This window comes from Cygnus olor, chromosome Z, assembly GCF_009769625.2.
Source record: "Cygnus olor isolate bCygOlo1 chromosome Z, bCygOlo1.pri.v2, whole genome shotgun sequence".
In the NCBI taxonomy this organism is placed as follows: Eukaryota; Metazoa; Chordata; class Aves; order Anseriformes; family Anatidae; genus Cygnus; species Cygnus olor.
In genome coordinates, this window is record NC_049198.1 from 43,959,983 (window position 1) to 43,984,056 (window position 24,074).

General features: G+C 49.4%; 1 protein-coding gene across 4 annotated transcripts in view; it reads right to left on the reverse strand.

Annotated features, from left to right (window-relative positions):
- PTCH1 (patched 1) overlaps positions 1 to 15,981 on the reverse strand; it is a 72,411-nt gene extending 56,430 nt beyond the window's left edge. Inside the window, exons 1-2 of one of the 4 annotated variants that reach the window (XR_005815251.1) lie at positions 10,071 to 10,325; positions 8,712 to 8,904 (exon numbers count right to left, since the gene is read on the reverse strand). Coding sequence is in view for 2 of the 4 variants with exons in the window: in XM_040541116.1 (XP_040397050.1) it covers positions 8,712 to 8,904; positions 10,071 to 10,280 (403 nt within the window). In the remaining 2 variants the exon portion in view is untranslated. Of the gene's footprint in view, positions 1 to 8,711; positions 8,905 to 9,351; positions 10,326 to 15,760 lie in introns of those variants that run through there. The other 3 variants (XM_040541117.1, XM_040541116.1, XM_040541118.1) reach the window with 3 other exon arrangements.
- Between the last annotated feature and the right edge of the window lie 8,093 nt (positions 15,982 to 24,074).

Sequence of the window (24,074 nt, forward strand, 5' to 3'; positions counted from 1 at the left end):
CAAGGACACTGGAAGGAGCTTTATCGTTAATACACAGCAAAGGATATTGAATTAAAGACAAGAACAGTTCTGCACTGTTTATACTCAAAAGGTGCAGCAACACACCCAGTCTTTCCATTACACAGCATGAGGTCAAGAACAACCCCATGCCTCTGCCTTCCCTACTTCCCATCCTTTGTCCGCTTTCCTTCCATGTGCAAAAGACTACTCTTCACAACATGGTAAAGAGTTTTGCCTGTCAGCAATGGCTTTTGCTTTAATATTTCACTTATTACATGCCTGTTTGACTAAATTAAGCAGCCTCAGCCAAGCCACATCTTGCTTTCTAGTATCTCAATTTCAGTTATTATCTGCCAGTCCAAAGTACTAATTTATCAGTGCTCTTTCAGCTCCAAAATACTGGCTGTGCAGCCAAAAACACAAATAACACTATGACTACTGTGCTTATTTCAGAGCACGTGGATTTTCCCCCCCTTCTTTTCTTTTTTTTCCCTTTTTTTTTTTTTTAAACTAGGAGAAGGACCACCCTGCTCTCATGGCACAGAACACTATTTACATTGCAATACTTGACTGTGTAATACATCTGGCATTTTTGGGCAGGATTCCTGAGCTAGGGGCCAGAAGCCCTTAAGCAATGATTTAAGGGGGAAAAAAAATCATACAACTTGACTTAACAGCGCTCGTTTCTAGTTTGTTGCACTTAGCTTTTGGTTACTGACTGAAAAGCAGAAATGCATCAGACAGGTAAACAAGAGAAGACTGTTTCTTTTAATTTGTCTTACTGTTAGTAAACGAAGACTATTACGGTTTAAGGGCTCAGTTCCAGCTTCAGGTATACGCGTGTACAACACTGCACATATGCCTTAAAAATATCAGCTTTTTCTTGCTCATGAGCAATATACACATGTTTCAAATATACAACGATTACTTGTATATTTAAAGCTGAAATTAAGTTCAGTACAATTCTCTAAAGGCGCAGCACCTTTGCAGAAAGAGTCAGGTTATGGTTCTACTCATTCCCTTACCTCTTATATATTTTGCTCAAGGACTGCAATAACTAAGTTTTCACGAAACCAAGCAGAAGTTAAAGCCAAGACATTCATTCTAAAAACCAAAATTAAAATTCTCTGTACATCAAAATGTATATATCACCAGCAGTTTCTGTAAAGGACTTTTTCCTTTAGAAAACATACTTTTGCCAAATTCAGGATGTTTATGGCAGGTGAGGTGATGTTGAATGAAAATAACAGAGAAAAACAACAGCAAGTAAATTGTATGTATGGATATTAAACATTCTTGTCAAAGAAAAAACTATGTTTAGAGAGGAAAAAAAAGAATTTAAAAAATATTTTAATTTTTAATTTTTATTTCAAAATTATTCTTTGCAGTTCCACTCCATCTATTTCTAGTACAATGAACCATGAGCCAAAATTATTCCAAATCAACACAGCAACATAGCCTATCATATCCAATCGTATCCAACCAATCAATCATATTTAGCATGCTGTAAGCAGATAATAAAACAGCACAGATCACGTAGAACAGGAGCAGAATACTTTTCTATTCTTGATTCATGGACACAGAAATGAAATGGCCATTATGCATAGAAGTGCAGAAATGATACTTCAAAGTGCTGAGTTTTCTGTTGTGAGGCACCATCTCAGGAATCTGCTCCCCCAGTAAATCACCAACAGTGGAAATTCATCCAGTTTCTGTAAGTAATACAATGCAAGTTCTGTAGCTGTATCTTTCTGAACTCTGACATGTCTTACTGCAAAATGATCATTCAGCCATTGAAGGGTTTTACTGGTTTCTTCAAGTTTTTCCAGGTACAGTTACTAACAAATACAAACAAGGAAAGACCTCCTGCATAGTACAAGACAGCAGACACAGAGAGATGAAGGGAACCAAAGGCATACTGAACATAAATAAGGATGACTGAGGAAAATATATCTAACTGTATGGTAGCCCCAAAGAAGAACGAACTTTTGAGTAAAATTCTGCACTCCAGTTCCTGCTGAACTCCAAAAAGAGCAGCTAGAAGCATGCACATCCATGCCATCATCTGTAGAGAGAAACAACACTGTGCAAAGGCTGGAAGACTGAACTTCATTCTACAGACAGGAGAAAATGCCTGACAAGGAACAGTCCCACAAGATCTATAATCCAAACACTACTTTAACCAATCAGAATATTCTTGAAAAGCTAACTGTGGGGCAGAAAACTTTACAAGCAGGGTTTTACCTGGATGCTCATAGGCTGAAGTACATAATTCACTGTTAAGTTAAAAGGGGTAGTGCATAAATGCCCATGAGTGTCAAAAGGAGAACATGTTCCATTAGACACCAAAAGGAAAGCTGTTGCAGACACATTAAAACTTGCATTCTAGTGGACACAGCTCCATCAGGTCACAGGGAGGTCAGCTTTGAAGGAGAAATCCAAATGAAATATAAACATGGCATTGTGGAAACCAGACAAATCTCCCATAGCTTTGTCCAGCCAGCACTAATCTAGGCATCAGCTGTGGTGCATAATCTAAACAAAGGGATCAGTTGGTTCATACATCTGGAAGCTGTCATATTTTGGAGCCTCCTAACAGTTATGTGTAACTGAAATATCCACTTGCGTGTAATAGCCTTTAAATTTGTTGTGCGGTCAAGAACGTGCATACACTACGTAGTATTACTACTTTCTGGGGAGCCACCACAAATACTATTTAATAACAGGGCTTTGACCACCTCTCCCCACGGAAATATTAAATCATGAAAATAGATGGATTCAGGGTAAGGAGACGGAGTTTTCCTTAATGCATTTTCTGTTGAAAGCGAGTTTGAGTACCCATGGCTTTTAGAGTTCACTCTTGTCTGAACCCAGTGTCTGCTGAGGAATAATGAAGAAAGAAGGCCCATTCTCTACCACAAAAAAAGTCCATTTAGCCGGTAACAGGAGGTGGTAGCAAACCAGCAAACCATCACCTGTATCAATACCCCAGGGGATGTTCAGACTGGACATTATGAAAAACTTCTTTACTGTGAGGATGGTCAGACACTGGAACAGGCTTCCTAGCGAAGTGGTCGACGCCCCGTGCCTGTCAGTGTTCAGAAGCCACCTGGTCAGTGCCCTCGATGACATGCTGTAACTTTTGGTTAGCCCTGAAGTGGTCAGGCCATTGGACTCGAAGATCTTTGTAGGTCCTTTTTAACTGAACTTTTCTGTTCTGTTCTGTCCTACACCTCCACAGAGCACCTCAACTAGAGCAGCAGACAGCCTGATGACCGAGCCAGCCCTACTGCTTACCGATACTCCCCCTGTTCCAGCTCCGCAGCAGCGGCGTGGGGGCCAACAAGAACGTAATCTGGTTTTCAACTATTATACTTCGCCCCAGCATTTCTGCATGGAAATCACCAGGCTCTCCACAACTACAGAAATGCCCTCGTACCCTGTTCACGACCAGCAAAATCCACGGGGTGTGGAAAGTCACTCAATGCTCAGGAGAGAGGAAGCAAAGAATGGTGCAACTGAGGCAGTGGTTCAAACAGACATTGCAACAGAGAAGCGAACAGACCCTCCCAGACAAGGATCTGCAGGGCACATTCTGGCATGCACATTAGCCACAGCATGTTAAGTTTGGAAATAATGATGACGATTAATTCTCTGGAGCCTTGAGTAAATTAAACGCCTCTGAAGTCTGAAAGGCAGAGGGACTCAGGCTACCCTGTGGTTACAGCCTAGGTGGGGTGTGAGCTCCACAGAACAAGGCCCTCCTCTGGCCCTTCCCACAGAAGGGGCCGTCTGTCACTCTGCTGTGGCTTTGTACCAACGCTGGGTAGAGGCCTGGCCACACTCAAGTTATTCTACCTTCTACCTTCTTCCCTCTCCTTCTGCCACTGCATTCGCTGAGTTCAGGATTTTGCCCTTTACCTTCTCAGTGACCCCAGATGGTCACTGGCAATACCTCCACTGAAACTCTTAGAGGCGGAAAGGGGAGTTTAAACACGGAAACTGATTTGGTTTTGCTTTGGATGCGGGAGCCTTTCAGCAGTGAGCACCAACCCTGAGCAGTGAGTGATGTGGACACCCGTCAAGATGAACCCTGACTGAGAACCCCAGTAACTTTGATTTCAATAGCAGGCCCTTAAAAGACAACGATCATACAACCATATAACTAAAACCTTAAAATGCCTTTTATTAACATCTAAGTATAAGAAAACTGAGAGGGGCTTACTCCACAGAAACTAATACCTATTGTCCTGATGTTTTTATCCATAAATATCATGTAAAGCATAAATACTAGAATTTGATGTTGATCTTCAAAACAGAAGCATGGATTGAAATACAACCCCATTTTGATCAGCAAACTTCAAAAAGAGCACGTGGCCTAGGTGACCATTCTACAGCCGTCATGTGGGAACACAGCTGCCACGTTCACGTCTGAGAAACTGCACAGTAAATCACAATCAATTCAAACAAAACAGCGGGCTTGGAAATTTTCCAGATAAGCACCTTTCAATGAACCCTTACACACTCTGAGGCATGCAACACAGTGTGAGGCAGAATTCAGAGATAAGTAAGCTCGCATGTCACGCGATCCATAGGAAACTGCTGGATTTGGTGATGTGATGCGACACAACTCCCCAGACTGCCACATAAACCACCAAAATCCTGCCTCAGCATCCTGCCTCAGAAGTAACCGCTGCGGTGATGCGCCTCAAACAGTACTTAGTACTCTGCTGCTGCGAACAAACGCGAGTCTTTGTGGAAGAACTGAATTACAACTGACTGGGTCAATTCCTGCTAACTGTATTGAAACCAAACATGTTACTCTGGACCACTCACATAAATTTGTCTTCTTAAAACAAATTCACAAGGATCTGTTCCTCTACTGTTCTTTTTTGTTTCTCCAAAGAACACTAGTGTAAAGTTAACTGATGCCTTAGGCAGAACTTAAGAATAACTTCCCTCTCCACCTGCACTTGATCTTGCTGGGTTAAGCAAACTGAGAAGCTACGGAAATAATACTGATTCCTGCATCACTCACATGCTTTCCTCTTCTTCACCTCACTCTTGTGTTGCATGGGTGGATTAATGTATTTTAAGATGGGTTAGCCACAAGTACGACAGTAGAGTCACTTGGTTTCTGCCCCTTAAGAGCAAAAGAAGATAATACTACACATCATTCAAATCTTCACTTAGTTTGTTGTACACACTTAGCGCTAATTCACTTACAATGAGAGAATGCTTTGTTCCAAGTACCAAAACTGATCTTTCTTTGTGACTACTGAGGCATTTTCTCTTCCCTGCAGGTTGTCCTATCCCTGCTTGTACACGCACCCTCTTGCTTCCAGCTGGTGTAACGAAGGGCCTCTGCATGTTAGACCTTGGTTAGCTGTGCAAAGAGGACTACCAGCACAGAAAACTACTTGCAGAGGGAAAAGTTCAACTGAACTACAGATAGCACAAAAACTTCAGAAAGCAAGAGAGTAAAGAAAGACCACCATGATCTTTGACCTCTTAGAGAAGAAAAAGGCATGAAAAAAAAGCGAGGAAAAAAAATCCCAAGACAATGGCAACATGAAATGAAGTATCAAGGAACAACACGAGAGCATCTCTCCCCTTACGAGCTGCTCCAATTAATGCCATTCAAGGCACTGCAGTAGTCAAATTTCAAGCTCCACTTAGCAGAATCTTCTCTGGAGCCACAAAACTACCTTCTTTCAGAAGCAGAGGCTGTAAATTTACATGTGTGACTGCTGCTCACAGGCCAGGGTCTTAGAGTGCCTATTAGAGTGGTAGCAGAAAACATAACCAGTTATGGGCATGATTTCTTTTCCATCCAGAGCACTTCCTAGTTATGAATGGATGTTTCTAAAACCACGTCTGTGTCCAACAAAATTCAGTCACAGAGGAAATCAATGCAAAGCCCTTTTTGTTCTCTCAAGGGTGTATGATGTATAAAGATGCTAAACAGTCTCTGCAACCCCAGTATACATGGACACCCACAGGTAGCAGTTCAACTAAAGCGTAAGGCCTGTGGATAACAGAACTGGCATTAAAATGCCAGTCTGGGATTTGTTTGCGCAAAAAACTACAGTGAGCACCCTACAACAGGAAGGTGTGCACGCAGGGATGACAGACCTGCTGATGGGCCAGGGAGTTCCACGTGTGTGGCCCCCTCAAGGGTGCCAGCGAGACAGACCGCAAGACAGGAGCACAGACTGGGAGCATACTGTGGGGCACGCAGCAGTAACTGAAGTGCTCTGAACAGCAGCCAGAGCGGGGCTGGGTTTTTAAAAAAAAAAAAAAAATATATAAAACAAATGCTACTCTGCAACACTTAGTGCCAAGAAACAATTTGAGAGGAAAGCCACTTTGGTATCAGGAGGCCAGGAGTGTTGGCACAAATTCTGAAAGAGGGAGACTACTACAAGAAAATTGAAAGAATGATGTTTTGGAGATCTGTTTTGCTTTTTCTCTCTTTGAAAGTTTGCCTACCAGGTGGGTTTCTGAACTTCTTATGTAAATATTTCAGCCATAATAGCTTCAGGCCCAGACTACTAAGCATTTATCTTGGAATGTGGATGGTCTTAAAACTCATTCAAACTTCACTTCACTATTGTTAATTAATTGTGTTATAGTTTTAAAGCAGCCGTTTACTTCTAGCAAACTTCAGCGCTGTGTTATGTTCCATGCTCCATGGTATTCAGAAATACACCATATAAAACCAGTCTCTTTGTGTAAATACTGCCAATTTATTCAGCAGTAATAACTGTAAAAAGCTTCAGTAGCAAATCAAAACTCATTTTATTGCAACTGTGACTCAAAACATATTTCGAGTAATCTACCATATTTGGCCAACGTTGCCCAGTTCATTCAAATTCTTGGTAAACAAAAGGTAAAGGCAAAAATAAGTCTGTTATTTTAATAAGCATTGCAATTCAGACACTGCTTCTATTAAAAGAAAGCTTGATCTATAGGGCCCCTTAGTATAACAACTTCCACGGAGTGTACTTTGACTACAAGCTCAGGAGTGAGGACCAGATATCCCAAGCTCAGGAAAATGATTTTGGTCACTGCTTTCCACTCCTGCCTAGGAAGAATACCACTTCAGACACCACCTCCCTCTGTACCTTTTCCATTTCAAATTCTCATCCTGTACTTCTGCCGGCAGTTTAACCACAGAAACATGCAATTGCTATTCATCAGGTATATAACGCCCTTGTTCATGACTAGAAATGTACAGTCTCCACAATTTAGCATGCTTTTTTGTGTCGATGGTTGTGTTGTGCTAGAACAGGAAGACTGTGAGTTAATTTAAATTAAAACCAGAATATTTTATTTCAATGTCATTAGCTAGCCATTTTGCGCAACCTAAACACACGAGGGTTTCTAAGCTTTCTCTATTTAAATAAAGTTTTAATATTCGCCTTGTTTAATTCTAACATGGAAACTAAATTCAAATTACATGGGTCAGCTCTGTACAGCCAGCTGCCTTATGAATCCACCTTGGCCATAAAAACCTCAGAGATGAATTTCAGCTAGGTTTCATGCTCAGGACCTCCCCACGCACCCCACGAAGCAATAATGACATCAGAAGAGGTCAATGCAGTAACTGAACTAAGCAGCTATTTTGCAAAACACATTTTTTCCCTTGACAGTTGGATTTTTGCTGATGGGCCAGCCACACAGGCACTGTCAGTGAGCAGTTTCTTGGTATTAGGCTGATAGGAAAAGCAGGTGGCGTTAGGATGGGATCATCCTTCCTAGCAGTGGAACCCAGTGAAATCGTGACAGGAAAACACAGTCAACCACGCTGGATAGTGACAGGAAAACACAGGGAACCACGCTGGACAGGCCTGCGATCAATTATTTCCACCTGACACACGGAAAAGTAGAGGCAAAAGGAGCACGACCAAAAAAAAAAAAAAAAATCGATAAAAGGCACATTTTTTGCAATGGTTTGCGCTAGTAACCGAGGGACAGAGGACCCAGCGACTGCCACAGGACGGCCGGACCGGGGGATCCCTCAGCGCCTGCCGTTTCTGGGCGCTGTGGCGGCAGGTCCCGCCACACCCCGCAGCCCACCGCGCTCCCCCGCGGCCACCCAGCGACCCCGCAGCGGTCCCCCCGCAAGGAAGAGCCGTCAGCCCGCAGCCGTGCCTCTTTTATTTTTTATTTTCCGCCCCGCGACGAGCGCTCCCCCCCGCAGCTGAAAGCCGTCCAACAGCACGGACCACACACGGCATGCCCGCCCCCTTCCACCCCCCCACCCCCCCCGCCCAGCGGGCGCGCGCACTCCCAAGATGGCGGAGGGGCGCCTCCCCGCACCGCCGCCCCCTCCTCCTCCTCCTCCTCCTCCTCCCGCCTCGGGCACGCGGCAGCCCCGCCGGCCTCCCGCACGGCGCCGAGCCCCGCAACCCGCCGCGGGGATCGGCCGCCCGCCCCCCTCCCGGCGCTCCGCTTCGCCTCCGTTCCCCGTCCGTCCGTCCATCCGTGCGCCCCCCCCGCGGCGGGCGGCGAAGTGGTACCGCCAAGCGGCGGTTGTGCCGCCCCGCCAACCGCCCGCCCAACGGCCGCGCCAACCGGCGGCGGGCCCCCGGCACCGGCGGGCGGGCACGCGTCAGGGACGGGACGGGACGGGGCCGGCAGCGAGGGAGGGAGGGAGGGAGGCAGGGCACCGGGGCTGCGTCCGTGTCCGCGTCCCGGCGGCTTACCTTCCACCCACAGCTCCTCCACGTTGGTCTCGAGGTTGGCGGCCCGTAATCCGACAGCGAAAGCCCCGAAAATGAGGAGGCCGACCACCAGAAACTTGCCGCAGTTCTTTTGAATGTAGCAGCCCAGTTTAAAGAGCAGTCTCTGAAACTTTGCTCGCAGCCACAGCGGCGCCTTCCTCCCGGTCGCTCTCCCCTGCAAGGCAAGAAGAGGTCAGTCGGTACCGGGGAGGCACCGGCACCGCTCGCCACCCGGAGCCCCGGGGCAGCGCCGCCCCGGCCCCGCCTGGAGCAGGGGGGAGCCGCCCGCCGCCCTCCCCCGGGCACGGATCCCCCCGCTGAGACCCCGCACGGCCCGGGGAGGCGAGGCCGGCCGACAGCAGGCAGCCGGCTGCCGCCCCCCACCCCCGGCCCGCTGCCGGCTGCTAGCACGGCGTGGTGTCGGAGGCAGGACCCACGTGGTGAGCAGCGCTGCGAGATCAGCAGCAGCTCATTCCCACAGAGCTGGGAGACGCTGTGTGAGCTGAATTAGGAAGTAGAGCGGCCATCTGTAAGTCACGGCAATGTTTGTGAACGGAAGAGGGCAGCCACATGGATTTTTTTTTTCCTCTCCTCTCCTCTCTCCCCCTTTTCCCCTTCTTACAAAGCCCGCAGATCCGCTCCCTGAAAACGAGGCGATCCCCGCGGCCGGGCAGCGTCCCGGGGCTGTTTCCTCCCAGCATTTTTTGGCTCGCAGGGGCTAGCGGCCGGCTCCATCCCTTCCCGGCCCGAGCCGGGCTCTCGGGGCGCTCCCGCAGCCCCCCGGCCGGCTGGGGGTGGCGATTTGCTCGCGGCTCTCCCTCCTCTCCCGGCCGCTGGGGAGGAAGGCGCTACGAGCTCCCTCCGCCCCGGGACCCTCCTTCTCCGGGGGCAGCCCCGGCGTTTCGTACGCCCGGCGGAGGGCTTGACAAAAGCACGCCTTCTGCCAAGAAAGCGGCCGCTCGCTCGCTCTCTCCCCCCCGTCCCGTCCCGGCCGGGTGCTCGGAGCGCTGCGAGGGGACGGGGAGGAGGAGAGGAAGCGGAGGGGGAGCGGCGGAGGCTGCCTCCGGGGAGCGCACCGAGAGCCGTGCTCGCCGCACGAGCGCACCCCGGCAGGGCAGGCACGGGCGGGGAGGCAGGAAGGGAAGGAGGGCACTCTCTCCCGCACGAAAGAGTCACAGACGTCCCTCTCTTTTTTCCCAGCATTTTATTGGTGGCTGTTGGGTTTCCATCTCCTCCTTCCACCCCCGCGAGAAAGCACGCCACCCCCTCCCCCGCCGAAAAACTAACACTGGCGCTCGCGCTCCGCTCCGGGGGGAAAAAGAGGGAGAGAAGTGAAAGCACCTTTGCGATCTGCTCCAGGGCGAACGCCGCATCGCAGTAGCTCGGCCGCTGCAGATACTCCCGGTCGGGCGCCGCGGCGCGCCGGCTGCCTCCGGTCCTCCGCCGCCTGCCGCCGCCGCCGCCGCTCCTCGCCGCCCGGCCGGGGTGGCCGCCGCCGCCGCCCGCGCTGCTGCTGGTCTCCGGCTCCGAGGCGTTAGCGGCCGAGGCCATGTTGCCGCCGCCGCCGCCGGCGGGACGGGGGAGCTGCCGCTGGCGCTGCCGCGGCGAGGCCCGGGGGGCCGGGGGCGCGGCGGTGGCCCGCGGGGCGCGGCGGGGGCCGCGGGGCGCGGCGGGGGCGCAGGGGGCTGGCGGCGCTGCGGGCCGCGGGCTGCTGCTGCTGCGGGGGCTGCCGCGGCTGCGGCTCCGGCTGCTGCTGCTGCTGGGGCTGCTGCGGCGCGGCCGCCTCACGCGGGGCGCGGGGCGGCGGCTGCCGCCGCGGCCGCTCCGGCCGAGTCGCTCCCCGCGCCTCCCATTGCCACATCGCACCCCGAGGTGCCGGCGGCCGCTCCCCGCGCCCAGCGAGGTGGGGCGGGCGGGCGGGCGCGACCCCCGGCCCCCCCCGGCTGCCGCCGCCGCCGCCGCGCTGTGCTCGGCTCCCGTGGAAATCGCCTCCTCCGGCCGCCGCTGCCTCCCTCCGGGGAGCCGCTGTCCGCGGCGGCGCTCAGCGGCGGCGGCGCGGCGGCGTTGCGGCGGGCCGCGGCGGCTGCTGCTGCTGCTGCTGCTGCTGCTGCGCTGCCCGGCCGCGCTGCACCATCCTGCCTCAGCGCCGGGCTGCTTCCCGCGGGCCGCGGGGCCGGCGGGGCTCCGCGCTCGGCCCCGCCGCGGCGGCGGGCGGGCGGCTGCCTGGCGCTCTCCCCCGGCGTGTGCGCGGCAGCGGCGAGCTGCAGCCCCTCGGCTCAAGAGATGAGATGAAGAAGAAAAAAAGGACTCTCTCCATTTGGATAAAGAGGAGGAGGGGTGGGAGGGGGGGGAGTAAGAGAGGAGAGAGAGCGAGAGAGGGAGAAAAAAAAAAGAGCTGAAAGCCCGCCCCTGGGGCTGTCAGATGGCTTGGGTTTCTGCGAGGCGATTGGCTCGGGGAGGGCAGAAATTACTCAGCAAACATGACTATTATTAGCTGCTTAGCAACAGCTCACCAAAGTAGAGAGACCACCCAGGCAGGCAACCCTTGTGTGTGCATCTCCAGCTTCAGGGGGAGCCTTAAAGAGATCCAGCCTTCTTTGCATGCAATACTTCCATTAAGGAATGCCTCCCCCACACCGCCTCCCCCCCCTTTCTTCTTCGTTTTCTTTTCAAGAAAGGTTTTTTTTTTTTTTTTTCTTTTTCTCTCTTCCCCCCCCCCCCCCCTTTTTTTTTTTCGTCCGGGATGCTTGCAGACAGATGCACGCCGCAGAACTTTCTCTCCATCGACACGCAGAAATATATTTTTTTTCCTCTCTTTTAAAAAACAGAGGGAAACGGGGGGAAAGTAGCATTAAACGATTTCTAAAGCCCTTAAAAGAAAATCCTTTTAGAGGCACCTTGGCCTCAAGCTGCAACAAATACTGGGAGGTCCGAGCTGAATTCCCAGGCTTGCAGAAATAATGACAGGGTGGTGGATACTGCGGTAGAAAGTGCCAGATTTTTCTCCCTCTCTCTTTCTTTTTTAACTAAAGAGAAGACTTGGTTCCTTGCAAGAAAACCACTCCGTCCAGTTAGAAAAACACAATGAAAACTTAACACTTGAGGGATTTAAAGCCGCGCGGTAGCTAGCCTGTTTCAACTTAGGGCTCATTCTTTAACTGAAACCTGAGGAAAGCCACTTTTAATATGTTTTTAGTGTAAAAATCCATGAAACGCAGCCTGCCTGGCCGCGCTAAACACTTCTCGCACTATACGTGATTGTTTATTTTTTTGGCACGGCTGCTCGCCGTCTCCGCTCATTGAGGACCAGCCATTAATTGCGGCCGATACAGCTGCGCGCCTCCCCCGGCGGCCGCGGGGCCGCGCGGCTCCCCGCGGAGGGGCTCCGCGCCCCGGTGCGCCCGCCGGGGACCAGGGGGGTGAAAAAAAATGAACCAAAAAGAGAAAAGGAGGGGAGCGGGGGGCCCGCTTCCCCCGCCACACCGCCCGTGCGGAGCCTCCGTCGTGAAATCGCGTAGGGGCACCCACCGGCGGGGGCTTGGCGGGGCCACGGCCGCCCGTGGGAGATTTTCTGGGCTTTCCCTCCAGGTCCCCGCAGCCGCCTGGTGGCCGCGGACGGCGAGTCCTGCCCCGTGGGGCCGTGCCCCGCGTGGGGCTGCCCGCAGGAGGGCTGCCGGCAGCACATGTGGGCGCGCGGCTGCGGGAGGGGGAAGCCCACGGGGGCCGGAGCTGGAGGCGGCTTTCTGCTGGGGGCTGGAGCCCACACCTGGGAGGGAGGGAAAGAGGGAGGGAGGGAGGGAACGAGGGAGGGAGGGAGGCAGGCAGTCAGCCGCCTCTAACTCAAGTTTCAGCCGTGCATCGCGCTAAGAGCCGACGTGCCACCAGGTCTGAGCGGGGAGCGGGGCTGGGGGCGCGGAAGGAAGGGGCCGGGGGAGAGAGAGGCGTTTGGCTGCAGCCTCCCAACAGCCTCCAAAGCCCGGGAGGACTGCCCCGTCCCTGCAAGCACCTCCAGCCCCCGGAGCTGCCCCCCGCCTCCTGCCTGCTCGGCTTCACACAACAGCCCAGTGACCCCCGGTCCTCGCTCCTGCTCCCAGAACCCAATCTGAGGACTCAAATTTAACAAGCGCTATCTTAATCTCCCCTCTCTCCCTGTGGTCTGGAGGGATTTATTTTTTTTTAAGCATACACAAGAGATGAATTACTGCAGGGATCTAATTGGCCTTGTTTCTGTGTGTGTGTGTGTTTTTTTTTTTTTTTTTTTTTTTTTTTTTTTCCCCTCAAGGAAGAAGTGTCAGTGTAAAAGTCTCCACTTGGGTGGTCAGAGCAGTGGCTGCCCCCACTTTGCCTCATAGCTGATGCCTGCGTGCTACATTCCCAGCGATAATGTTGTTCCTAATCAATCTGCCCTTATTTACATTTGTAAGCACTGCTGGCTGTGATATGCATGGGCCTGTGTGTGCAACTGCTCCTCCACACCAATGGCTTTTTCTGCCTTCAGCAGCTTGCCTGGGACCTGCAGATGTCTTATCTCGGACTTTCCCTGTGGCCAAGGCCCGGGAAGGTGTCCCCGTGGGTGGAGTGGCTGGTGTCTGAAATCTTTTATGCCTGGTCTTCCTCGCTCCTGGACCGCCAGGGCTGGCACACAAGAATCCCAGGGCTTTGGTCAGAGCGGCTTCATTTTATAAGGCTTTGCCTCTTGCTTGGATCACCTTCGTGCTCACTGTAACCCCAAATACTGCAGAGCTGCACGCTTCCCCCAGCCACGCGAGGGACCAAATCCGGCAGAGGTTAACAGTGGGTAGTGCAGTTGCCCTGGTTTTATTTTAACACGTCGTTGCAGGTTGCCCATCGCCCGCGGACCGGCGCATCCGATAACCCCAGCAAGGGAGCAGCACCGAGATGCGGGGCCCGCCCTTCCCCTCACCCCACGGGGGGGGCCGCGGCCGGGCCGAGGAGCGGAGCCCACCTGCGGGGAGCTGCCTTCGCGTGTCCCCCGGCCCTTGCCCCCCACGCAGCTCCGCGGGGCGGCCGCAGCCCCTCCGCGCCCCCATCCGCAGGGCAGCGCCGCCGCGCAGCGCCCGCGCAGGGGGAAGGAGGCGGCGGCACGGAGCCGGCCCGCTCCCCCTCCTCAGCCCGGCGAGCAAAGGGAGCTGCTCGAGCCAGCTTGTCAAAATAATGCGGCTAATTACCCCTGATCTCCTTTAATGGAGAGCCGCTCTGCACGCCGCAAAGGAGCAAATGAGGGATCTACAGCGCCGGCCCGGGTGAGCGGGCGTTTCTTCCCGCGGAGGGCTGCGGGAGATGCGCCTCCCGCGGCCGCCAGCCCTCCGCGCTGCCCCGCCGCGGCCTCGGCCTCGGCGGCCCCCCCGGGGAGGCCCCCGGGAGCTGCGGAGGGCGGCGGCGGCTGCAGCTGCAGCCCCGTCACCGCCGGGAGACACCCGGAGGGCATCCCGGCTTCAGCAGACCTTGTCCTGCCCGGCGAGGGGCTTTAGCCTTATAAACCCAAGTCGTCTTCAAAACTTTTTTTTTTTTTTTTTCTTTTTTCTGGCACGGTGCCCTGCCACTTGCAGGACTTTAATGCGCACGCAGGGGGGAAAGTTACACTGAACAGTTTTTAGCCAGCCCGGACAACACCGAGCCTGTGTAGCGATATAGCTCAAGCCTTGCATTTGGCAGAGGGCAGGGCATTCATTTTCATGATCTCTGCCATCGGGTCTCGCAGAAAAAAAGCTGAGCGACACGATCTCTTTGACCCACTGCTGGAGCAACAAATTTATTAGAGATATAGGCGTGAGAAATGAAAAGGAAGTAAAACAATTCAGGCTCATTGTATGTCTTTCTTTCATACTGCTAATCCGGTTTACACATCACGCCTACATGTCTCAATAGGGCTTTATACACTGTGGCAAAGGCAGAAGAAAATAAAAGGTGTGTGTGTGTGAGTGCGTGCGTGTGTGTGCATGTGTGTGTGAAATAAGGATAAAAACAGAGAAGCCCGAGACATTTTAATTCAGAGTCAGCTGCCAGTTTTATATCTACCGGCTCCTGAAAGCAAATAGATTGTAAAGGATTCCTCCTTCTCCCCCTCCCTCCTCAGCCCTAGCAGTTCTCAGCAGCTCTAACTCCTGTCCAGATACAGTGTGGGATTATAATCCTGCCCCGCCGTGGCTCTAACGCGGCCCTGACCAGACATCAGATACACCTATCGGGCCGGTGCCGAAACGACGCGAGAGACCCTCGGACCACAAGTGGTAAACGCCGTCTGGCTGGGAGCTGGCAGAGACCCACCTTGGCTCAGGCGTGCCTGTTAGCGCCAGACCCCTCCTCGCTCAGTCCCCCGGGTCCCCCGCCGGGGGGAGGCCTGTCGGCGAGCATCCTTCCCCCCCCCAGCCCCCGGCACAAGGCGGGCAGGGCCGGTCCCGGCGGCGCAGCCCCCGCAGCACCGGTGCCAGGTACCAGCAGAGGTACCAGCTGCCTCCAGCCCCGCCGGCTCCTCGCAGCTGATCTCCCTGCCGCCGCCACTCCTCCTGCACACACCGCACGTTGCCACCGCCTTCCGCCGGCCCTGCCCGAGCTGCGAAGGCGGGAGGAGCAGGACCGCTCGGCGGCATCGCCCCCGTCCCGCACGGCCTGGCCCCGGGGGGGCTGGATGCTGCAGCGCGGCAGGTTGGCGGCGCCGCCGCTCGCACAGGTGCAAGGGATGCGGGTGCCGAGCACAGACCCCTGCGGGGCCGCTGTAAGGCACCGCGGGGCCGCCGCTTCCCCGGGGCGGGGGGCTCCTCCGTCGGGGGCAGCCGCGGGGGGGGACACAGCGGGGACACGACGCCGAGCCCCCCCCGGCCGCTCCCGGTGCCGGGCAGGACGGGAGCCCCGGCCCCGCACGGCTCCTGCCGCCCCCCGGCCCCGCACGGCTCTGCCCGCCCCCTCCGCCCGGCCCCGGGCCCTCCGCCGCGGGGGTCCGCGCAGCGCCCCCGGCACCGCCCCGGCCCCCGGCCCCTGCCCCCGGCCCCGGGGTCGCCCCCGGCACCTACCATCGCTGCCCGTGCGCCGCCGGAGGGCCGGTGCCGCCTCGCTCAGCGCCGCTGGCGGCTGTCGTGGGGCATCAGCCTCCTCGTCCTCGGCCCCCCTCGCGTCCGCTCGGCTCTCTGCTCCCGATCCCTCTTCTTTTCCTTTTTTTTTTTTTCTCCCTTTTCTTTCTTCCTCTTTTCCTTTATATTTTTATCTTTCTTTCCCTCTCTCTCTCTTTCTCTTTTCCTTGCTTCCTTCCTTCCTCGTTTCCTTCCTTCCTCCCTCCCTTCCTTCCTCCTTTCCTCCTTTCTTTCCCTCCCTCTCTTCTTCTCCTCCTCCTCTTCCTTCTTCTTCTTCTTTTCCTTTTTTTTTTTTTTTTTTTTTTTTTACCCGAAAGGAACCGAAAGTGTAAAAAAAATAACCCTCCTAGGTTGCAGGCATTCTGCAGAGTGCTGGAAAGGCTCACAATTACATGCCTGTTTCTATTAAGCAGCTCCATCGTCCTCCATGTGGGTGGTCTGGCTCTCAATAGGCAGGACCTGTCAGGGTCACGTGACGAGCCCGCAAACTTTACCCCTTTACAATAAACTCCAGGAAAAAAAAGCAAAGGAAGCGAGAGCCCCGTGCCGACCGCCCGGCCCCGGCCCCGCCGCCCCCCGGCACAGCGCCCAGGTCTCGTCCAGCCTCTGCCCCCGCTCCCCCCTCGGACCCCCGGAGGATGGGGAGCAGGGAAGGTGCCCGCCGGTGGGGCGCAGTCTGCCTGCCAAATGTGTAGCTGGGTGTGCAGGGCGAGCAGAGGGGCGCCGAGATTTCTCCTGGCGGCTCAGCACCCCGCGCGGCGCCCGACTGAGCGTGTTTGTGCCCGAGATGTCTGTGCTCGGTCCTGCTCGGTTGTGCTAGAGGTCACTAGAAAGTCAGCTTTCAGGTGGTGAAGCAAGGCAAAGCGAGGAAGCCAGCTCCTGTGAACAAAACCTGAATGCTGCTGTCACGGGGAAAGAACAGCGATTTTCTGTTGTTCTTGTTGTTGTTTGTTTTGTTTTTTCACCATCTTCTTGAATAGTTCCTAGCAGGATACAAACTGCGCAGAAATTTGCTACCACCGTTTCAGGGTCTTGTGGTGGCTGAGTTACAGGATCTAGGAAAAGTGACTTCGAGTGTTACTCCTGGATTAGCACACGTTGAAGGGAACAAATGATGTGTCTTGGAAGACATGTCACTAATTGCTCATGGAAGATCCAGTCAGTCACGCTTGATTTGCTGTCAGATCTGCAATATCTACAATGTATTTTGAGAATAAAATATATTCCATATTACTGTAGTCTTATGCCCAAGTTGCCCAGAGACTTCTGTTTGTGTTACATTTAGAAAACATACTTCATGATGGGGTTCGGTGATTTCATGGCTTTTTTTTTATATATATATTTTTAAGCCATGTTTTATTTATATTACTCCTATTACTGAATTCCTCTAGCAGGAAATAATGCGTATCTTAGGGTTGTATGTTTGCTTTAAAGAATGGAAAAACTCTATAAGAAGAAATGTTAGGGAACATCTCATGATCAGATTGCATTACACAGCCAAACTCCATACATATTCTTATCTACATAAAGCCAGGCTAGACAACAAAATAATGAACAAGAAGGATATTTTGCCTACAAAACTGATATTATTTTTACATGACAGAGGGGCTTGTGTCAATGATAAAGGGTTGGAAGAGCATGGGAAAAGACATTTTACAGGATTTTTAAAGAGTGCATGAAAAACATACATCACTTTTTATGGCCTCACTGATCAATCACAGAGTTAGATACTTAAGCAAGAGACAGACAGCAGGGATACAGGGTGCATAGATGTCATGGTTGTAATCCTTCAGTCTGTCCTCCCACCCAATACATTCAATCTTGACAATTTTTCCAGAGAAACTCATCATAACTCCTGATAATGAGTTCCAGTGCTTTCAGGCTCTGCGTATCGGACAGGATAGCCTCCGCAGTGCCTCGCCTAGCTATGTCATGTAGCCACAGAGCTGTTCTTTGAACAGGTGGGAGGCAGAAGAGCAGAACAACCCCATAAAGAATCAGCAGCTGCCCTGCTAGGGAAGGAAAGTGGGGTGAAGTAATGCAACGTGTGAGTACACGGTTTTAGAAAGAGGCATGAGGTATGGACAAAGAATGAAAACAAAACAAAACAAAACAAAACAAACAAACAAAAAACAAACAATAAAAGAAGTGGGATGTTAGTGTGAGCTAGGAAACGTCAGAGAAAATAACCTGAGAAATATGTTACAAGCCTCCTCACTTGTTCGACATCAGAAGTACATCTGTGGTAAATACTATAGATTTCATTGCCTCTTTCATTTGTCAGCCCAGTTGCTGCAGTTTCTTCTGTCATTCCCAGAAAACCTGAGTCTTCTGCACCCCATGGTAATGCAGTTCCTAATGTGTTCAGAAAAAGTAACTTTATCAGACATTAACTGTCCAGACATGTGATAGAAAGGAAACTAAAAAAAATTAAACATGGATGGGCATCACCCAGAGTTTGTCAGAGGAAGCCAGAGGTAATGGTGGCAGTTTCTTCATTCTCTAATACAACTATTTAAGCAAATATGTAAATACATGTGGTTATATATAGCTGGAAGATTAAAGCAGGAAATAATTATTTTATAACCATCCTGTTTTCTATACTATTTCCATAAATGCCTCCTCTTAGACTCCATTGGAGGCAATATGCTGGTCAAGATGGGCAATGCAAAACAAACTTTTTATTTATGGTCTTTATTTATCGTCTGCAAACGATTCGATATTTTGTCCATAGCTTCACTAAATTTTTATTTACTTATAGCAGTTATTACTAAGTGGCAAGTAGCCATTTGTGTCTGCACGTAGATCCAGTTACTACACAGCCTGTACTCTCAACAGGAGCAATGATTATAATCCATTGACAATAACATTTGAAAATGGTGGGGAACAATGTTAATAGCCTGGCAAACATGGACAACCATGCTGTCCCGAATAAGTGCAAGAGACTGCGTGAGTTCCCATTTGCAGATTAATTGTAAGAAGGTGGTTACTCAAGCGTGAAAGCTCAGAGGCTTCTGGTAGATGGTTTCCAAACCTCACACAGCTGCCTAGCACAGACAGGTAACCCCACAGTGGCCAGTGCTGCAACATTTACTCTACCAATAATCACAAATAATAATCTGGAAGTTCACTCTGGCTGGGTCTCAGTGCTTCACAAAGGAATGGAAGGAAGAAGTGAGAAAATTAACTTGACTTTCCTAAGGTTTTGCTGCTTAAAAAAAAGACATCTTCTCTGTAAGTGGCACCATGCTGCAGGAACTTAACCTTTTTTATTTCTAGTAATTTCTATATTAAAAAAGACTGAATTTCAAGCCTGTTCTGTACTTTCCTTCACTTCTGAATGTGTTAAGCTCAAGCTGTTTTGGTTGTAACTACAGGCAGCACTGCCAAGAAAAACATTTTTAACATGTGACAATGCCATGGTGTCAATGGCTCTGTGTCACACCTCCCTTGGGGGACACAGTTAAGGCAGAGGCCTAGCTAATACTGAGAGGGCTGTCTCCTAACCTTGCTATGGTCATGGCAGTCTCGTGTCTGGATGAGTGAATCTGGTACCAAATACCTGCGGATCTGATACTGTAATGAAGCAAATTTGCAGCAATCTTTTTATTAGAAGAGTCCCTTATTAACTCAGTGCTGACCCTCACTATCAAGAAAATGAGTGTGGAGTCCTCATCACCCACTACTGTTAAAGTCCCATGGTTTTCAGCCTTGTGTTCACCTCTGGAGCAGAAAAAAGGGGAAAGGAAAGAAGACGTAGAAAAAAAAGGTATTGGCTGTTTTGATTTCATTTATTATACTGAGAAAGAACAGCTGTAGATATAAATTTGTTAGCCCTTTGGTAAGGTGATACCACAAATGTCTTAAATCATAGCTGGTGGTATAAGGAAGAAATGTTCAAACTGAAAAAAAACTTTCAGGGAAACCCACTAGAAGTCTTAGAACCAGCTAAGTCATCTGGTCCATCATCCTTCCTATGACAGGATTGGTTCATATGACATTCCTGGAAGAACAGAGTAGCTAGAAAGTTTTTACCAAGGTCAGACCCAAATGTCCTTTTTTATGGCTTAAACTTCTTGTCTTTTTTACAGTGAACTTAAAGTTTATTTCCTTTCTGTTTACACCAAAAGAAGTAAATAACAAAGAAAAACAACAAAAACCCCAAATAAAGCCAAAAACCTGTCCATGGTTTTCCTTAGTTTCGAGTCTCTAGACAGTTCATTTAACCTTTCCCCAGAAGCATATTTTCTAAATCTCTGATCACTGTTATTGTTCTCTCCATGATATTCTAAAGCCGGTCTAAAGCCGGTCCAAATGGTGTGGAATCACAACTTGCATACAGTAATTCTCTATACCCTCTTTTGCAGTATCTTTCCTTGAAGTCTTCTTTTTAACCATGTCTATATGACACTGGAAAAATGTCCTATTCCACTTTTTTTTTCTTTTTTTTTTTTTTTTCCAGTATTCTGCTCTTACGAAATCTCACCATTTTCTTATCCACTTGACTTTGGTATCATAGAAAGCTTTCCATTAAAAATGTGGTGAACATTACACCAATGAAGACATTAAATGTTTTACCCTACCTCTGGTGGGTTTAGTTAGAAAAAAAAAATAATAATCTCGTTAATCATGCAAGGGAACTCAAAATTTGCTGACAATTTAAAAGTATTGTTTAGTTATTTATGTATCTATTAAGAATACTCCAAAAAATAGTAAGACTGGAAACTCTGCTGCTGGGAATTAGCTGTTATAAACCATTAACAGTATATGATTTATATCATTTATTCATTAACTAAATGAAATTGATGGTTTAGTTTCAGAATGGAAAGGATACAAGATTCCAAGATACCAAGGTTACAAGATTCAATGTCATATCAATGATTCCTGCCATGCTAACAGAAATTTAGAAGTGAGGGAAGCTCTTTGCAGAAAACAAACGGTCTCCAGGCTTCACTCTTTGGCCTTCCCTGGCCTTCGAGGTTTCCCAGGCTTACTGAGCTAATAGACCAAGCACATAAGTTCTCCTCTCTGTTCATGAAGGGAAAGCAGTGGACTCCTAGACAGAATGCAAGAGAAAGCAAAAGAGGCAGATCTTCTACATGGTCTCTTCCTTTCCATCAGCCTCAAAGCTACAGCTGTGAAATTTCCCACTGTGCCTGCAAGTTTCTGTGGCCTTTTCCTGAGTCTATTTGTCAGCCTAAAGATGTGGTGCAAACTGTCTCCGCGGGACTGAAGATTTGATATAGTGCAGAAGAACAACAGAAGCAGCACCGTGGGTGTGATTGGTCTTTAGCAGTTTGCTTGGATTGAGCAAATGGAGTCACAGTTTGTACCTTCTGAAGCCTTGGTCATAAAAGAGGACTTAGGGTGTATGGTTAGGAGGACATGTCAAAGAGTGTGTCAGCCCGTAAAGGTCCAGTTCCTACAGTAGCATTTCCCAGATCCATGCCTCACCGTGCCATAGGGATTTGTAATTTGGTGAACCATCCCTGGGCATATGGGTGCCTGTAGAGCTTGGCAAGTCATGGGACTCTGCAAGTGTTTTGTTCACAGGCCTGCTGCACAAGGAAATGTTATAGAAGGCTAAGTAATCCGCTCTTCTTCCCACGGCATGCCATAGGACATTGGAAGCTGTCGGGGGCAAGGAGATTTCCTATGTCATCGTTTGCCATTAACTGAACTTACCTCTACTTTCAAAATAGAGTGATAGTCATGTTGGGATCATGTATGCAAAGATATAGCAAAAAGGCAATTTTATTTATTTATTTATTTATTTATTTTTAATTGGAACAACTGGAGTTGTTGGGAATCCAGGTAAACTTGTGGGTACAGAAGTCTTGAAAGTTCTGAAAGAGAAACATCAGACTTCAAAGTTACGTGCAAGTTAGGAACAGTGCCTGTGGATTTAATTATACAGAGCTTAATTAGAAATGAGAGGAAAGGTATTTGAGCCTCTGGAGTAGAGCGAACGGGTGCTAAGAACTGTTATCTCCTAAGATAGTTGAGAAACAGGTAATTTATGGCCTAGGGAACACACGGAGTTCTTTGGAGGGAGCTGGAGGAGAAAACGGAAGAAAGGAAATATGCCCTAAAACCGCTAATGAATCCAGGGCTTCTACTGTCTGCTGCGGTTATGAGCTTTAGTTCCCAGGTGCATCTTTCGAAGGGAGTATTTAATAACAGAAAGGTTTGTGCACCCAAAAGCTATCCTTTTCCCTCCAGCTGTACAAGTTGGACTAATAAAAGATATTATCACCACCTACACATCTCATTTTCACAAACTGGCAGTTCGGCTTCAGAAAGGCCCAACAGGTCTGACTGCCAAACTGTTCAGATGAAAGCCTCACTTTCCTCTCGTCTTCAGGCATTTACTTTTTCAACTATAGAAGGCAAGACAGAAATTTGCTTTGTCCTTTGCTGGTGTATTTAGGCCCTGAAGTGTAAGAACTGAAAGGCTGTGCTTGGCATTTCATCCCAGCTAAGTTAGCTGCAGAATTTCTCTCCCCAGATAAATGCCAGCTATTTGCCTCAGTAACGTTATGAAGTTGTGCTTTGCATGGTTTCTATGCCTTTTCATTTTGTCAAGTACTTTCATGTTTCAGAGGGGGAAGAGCAGCCAGTTAGTTTTCTCTACAATATTTAATGAGTCTGGGTAAAAATACTGTATTATGAATTGTAACCCAAGACACTCTTGTGGTAGAGTATTTCCTCTTAAATAACAATGGAAAAATTTTGTCTTTTATTTTGTAAAGAAGGGAAGGAATGCACAGAGCAACTCTCTCCCGCTTCCCCCAAGAATCGTGCATCACAATACACTTTCTACATTTATTTTGGCAGTCTCATTTTCTTTATTAATGATATTATTTAATCTACTAGCAAATGAGTTAATGAAGTCTTAGCACTCACTATGCTATTACACTAACATAAAACTACATTGTAATGCTCTGCTACTAAATCTTTGCTGAATGTGAAGTGTAAGAAAGTACCCACGTTAGTTAAGTTCAACAACATATGCTATGGAGCATTGTGTGCTCATTTGTAACAAATTGTCTGGGCAAATAGACTAGGTTTCACTAAACTAACAACTACTCGAAGACACAAACACATGTTTACAGTCATTTATAATGCTTACTCATTTCTCTGTATCTCATCATTACTGCCTGTACACCAGTTGAACTTTATTTGGAAAAAAAAAAAAACTTATTTGTCCTCTGAAGAGTTGGTTGGGGCTTCTGCCATCTTGCAAATGGCTATTTCCACCTTTTGCTGACAGTAGTGATAATGGTTCTTTAGTTCATTGCCGAGCTATGACTTGCATTTTTCTGTTTACATACATTATTCTTCATTTTGGGAAACACTTAATTTCCTCCACTTCAGAGGCAGTCTGGAGCCCCTCCTCAAATACATAAACAAACAAGAACCCACTTCAAAAAAAATGGGACCTCACATAGCAGAAGTGAGTGTTCATATCCTGGTAAAATTCGTGCTTCTAAAATACTTGTGGTGGTATCTTTTCTGAGTAGTAATTCAGTTGCAAAATGACATGATATCTGGATGGAAGAGCTTAGAAAAACACAGCCTTTTAGAGCTATGGGCTTATATCCAGCTGTGTTCACTGAGAATTAATTGCTCTTGAATGAAGTAGTGCTGTTGATTTATTCAGCAGAACTCTTCCATCTGGGTGAGTCCTAGCATTATGAGCTAGTTAGAGAGTTCATTTGTATTTTCAAAATCACGAAAGCTGCTCATTTTGGCCTACTCATGTGTTATGAAAGAAACCATCTCACTTCAGATTTTATGAACAATCAGAAATGTCTAGCAAGCCCGGTGCCTGTATGTTAGCAACAGAAGTTATCTGCCTAGAGTGAAGTCTCCTTAAATGCAGCAAATAAAGAGGAGCAACACTTTCAGATCTCCAACTAGCAGCCTTTCTAGCCTTTTATATTTAGTTTGAATATCCTATATAAAAGCTGTGTGGGCTGAGTGACACAAGGTTAAATTTAGAGCCACTGTACAATGAATTGTGCTGAACTGTACTTTGAAAACTGTGTCCTTGTTTGCTGACCTATATAATATCATTAAAACTTCTAACCCATATTTTCTTGGCATGTTACTTCAAAAGAATGCTTCAGAGCATGAATTGCTCTAGATAATTAAAGAGAAATGAAATTCTCTTTTGGCACAGGGCCACAGAGTACAGCTTTGGTTACAGGAAATAAATTCCATTCTCAGAATTGACATTTCTGATTATGGCTGC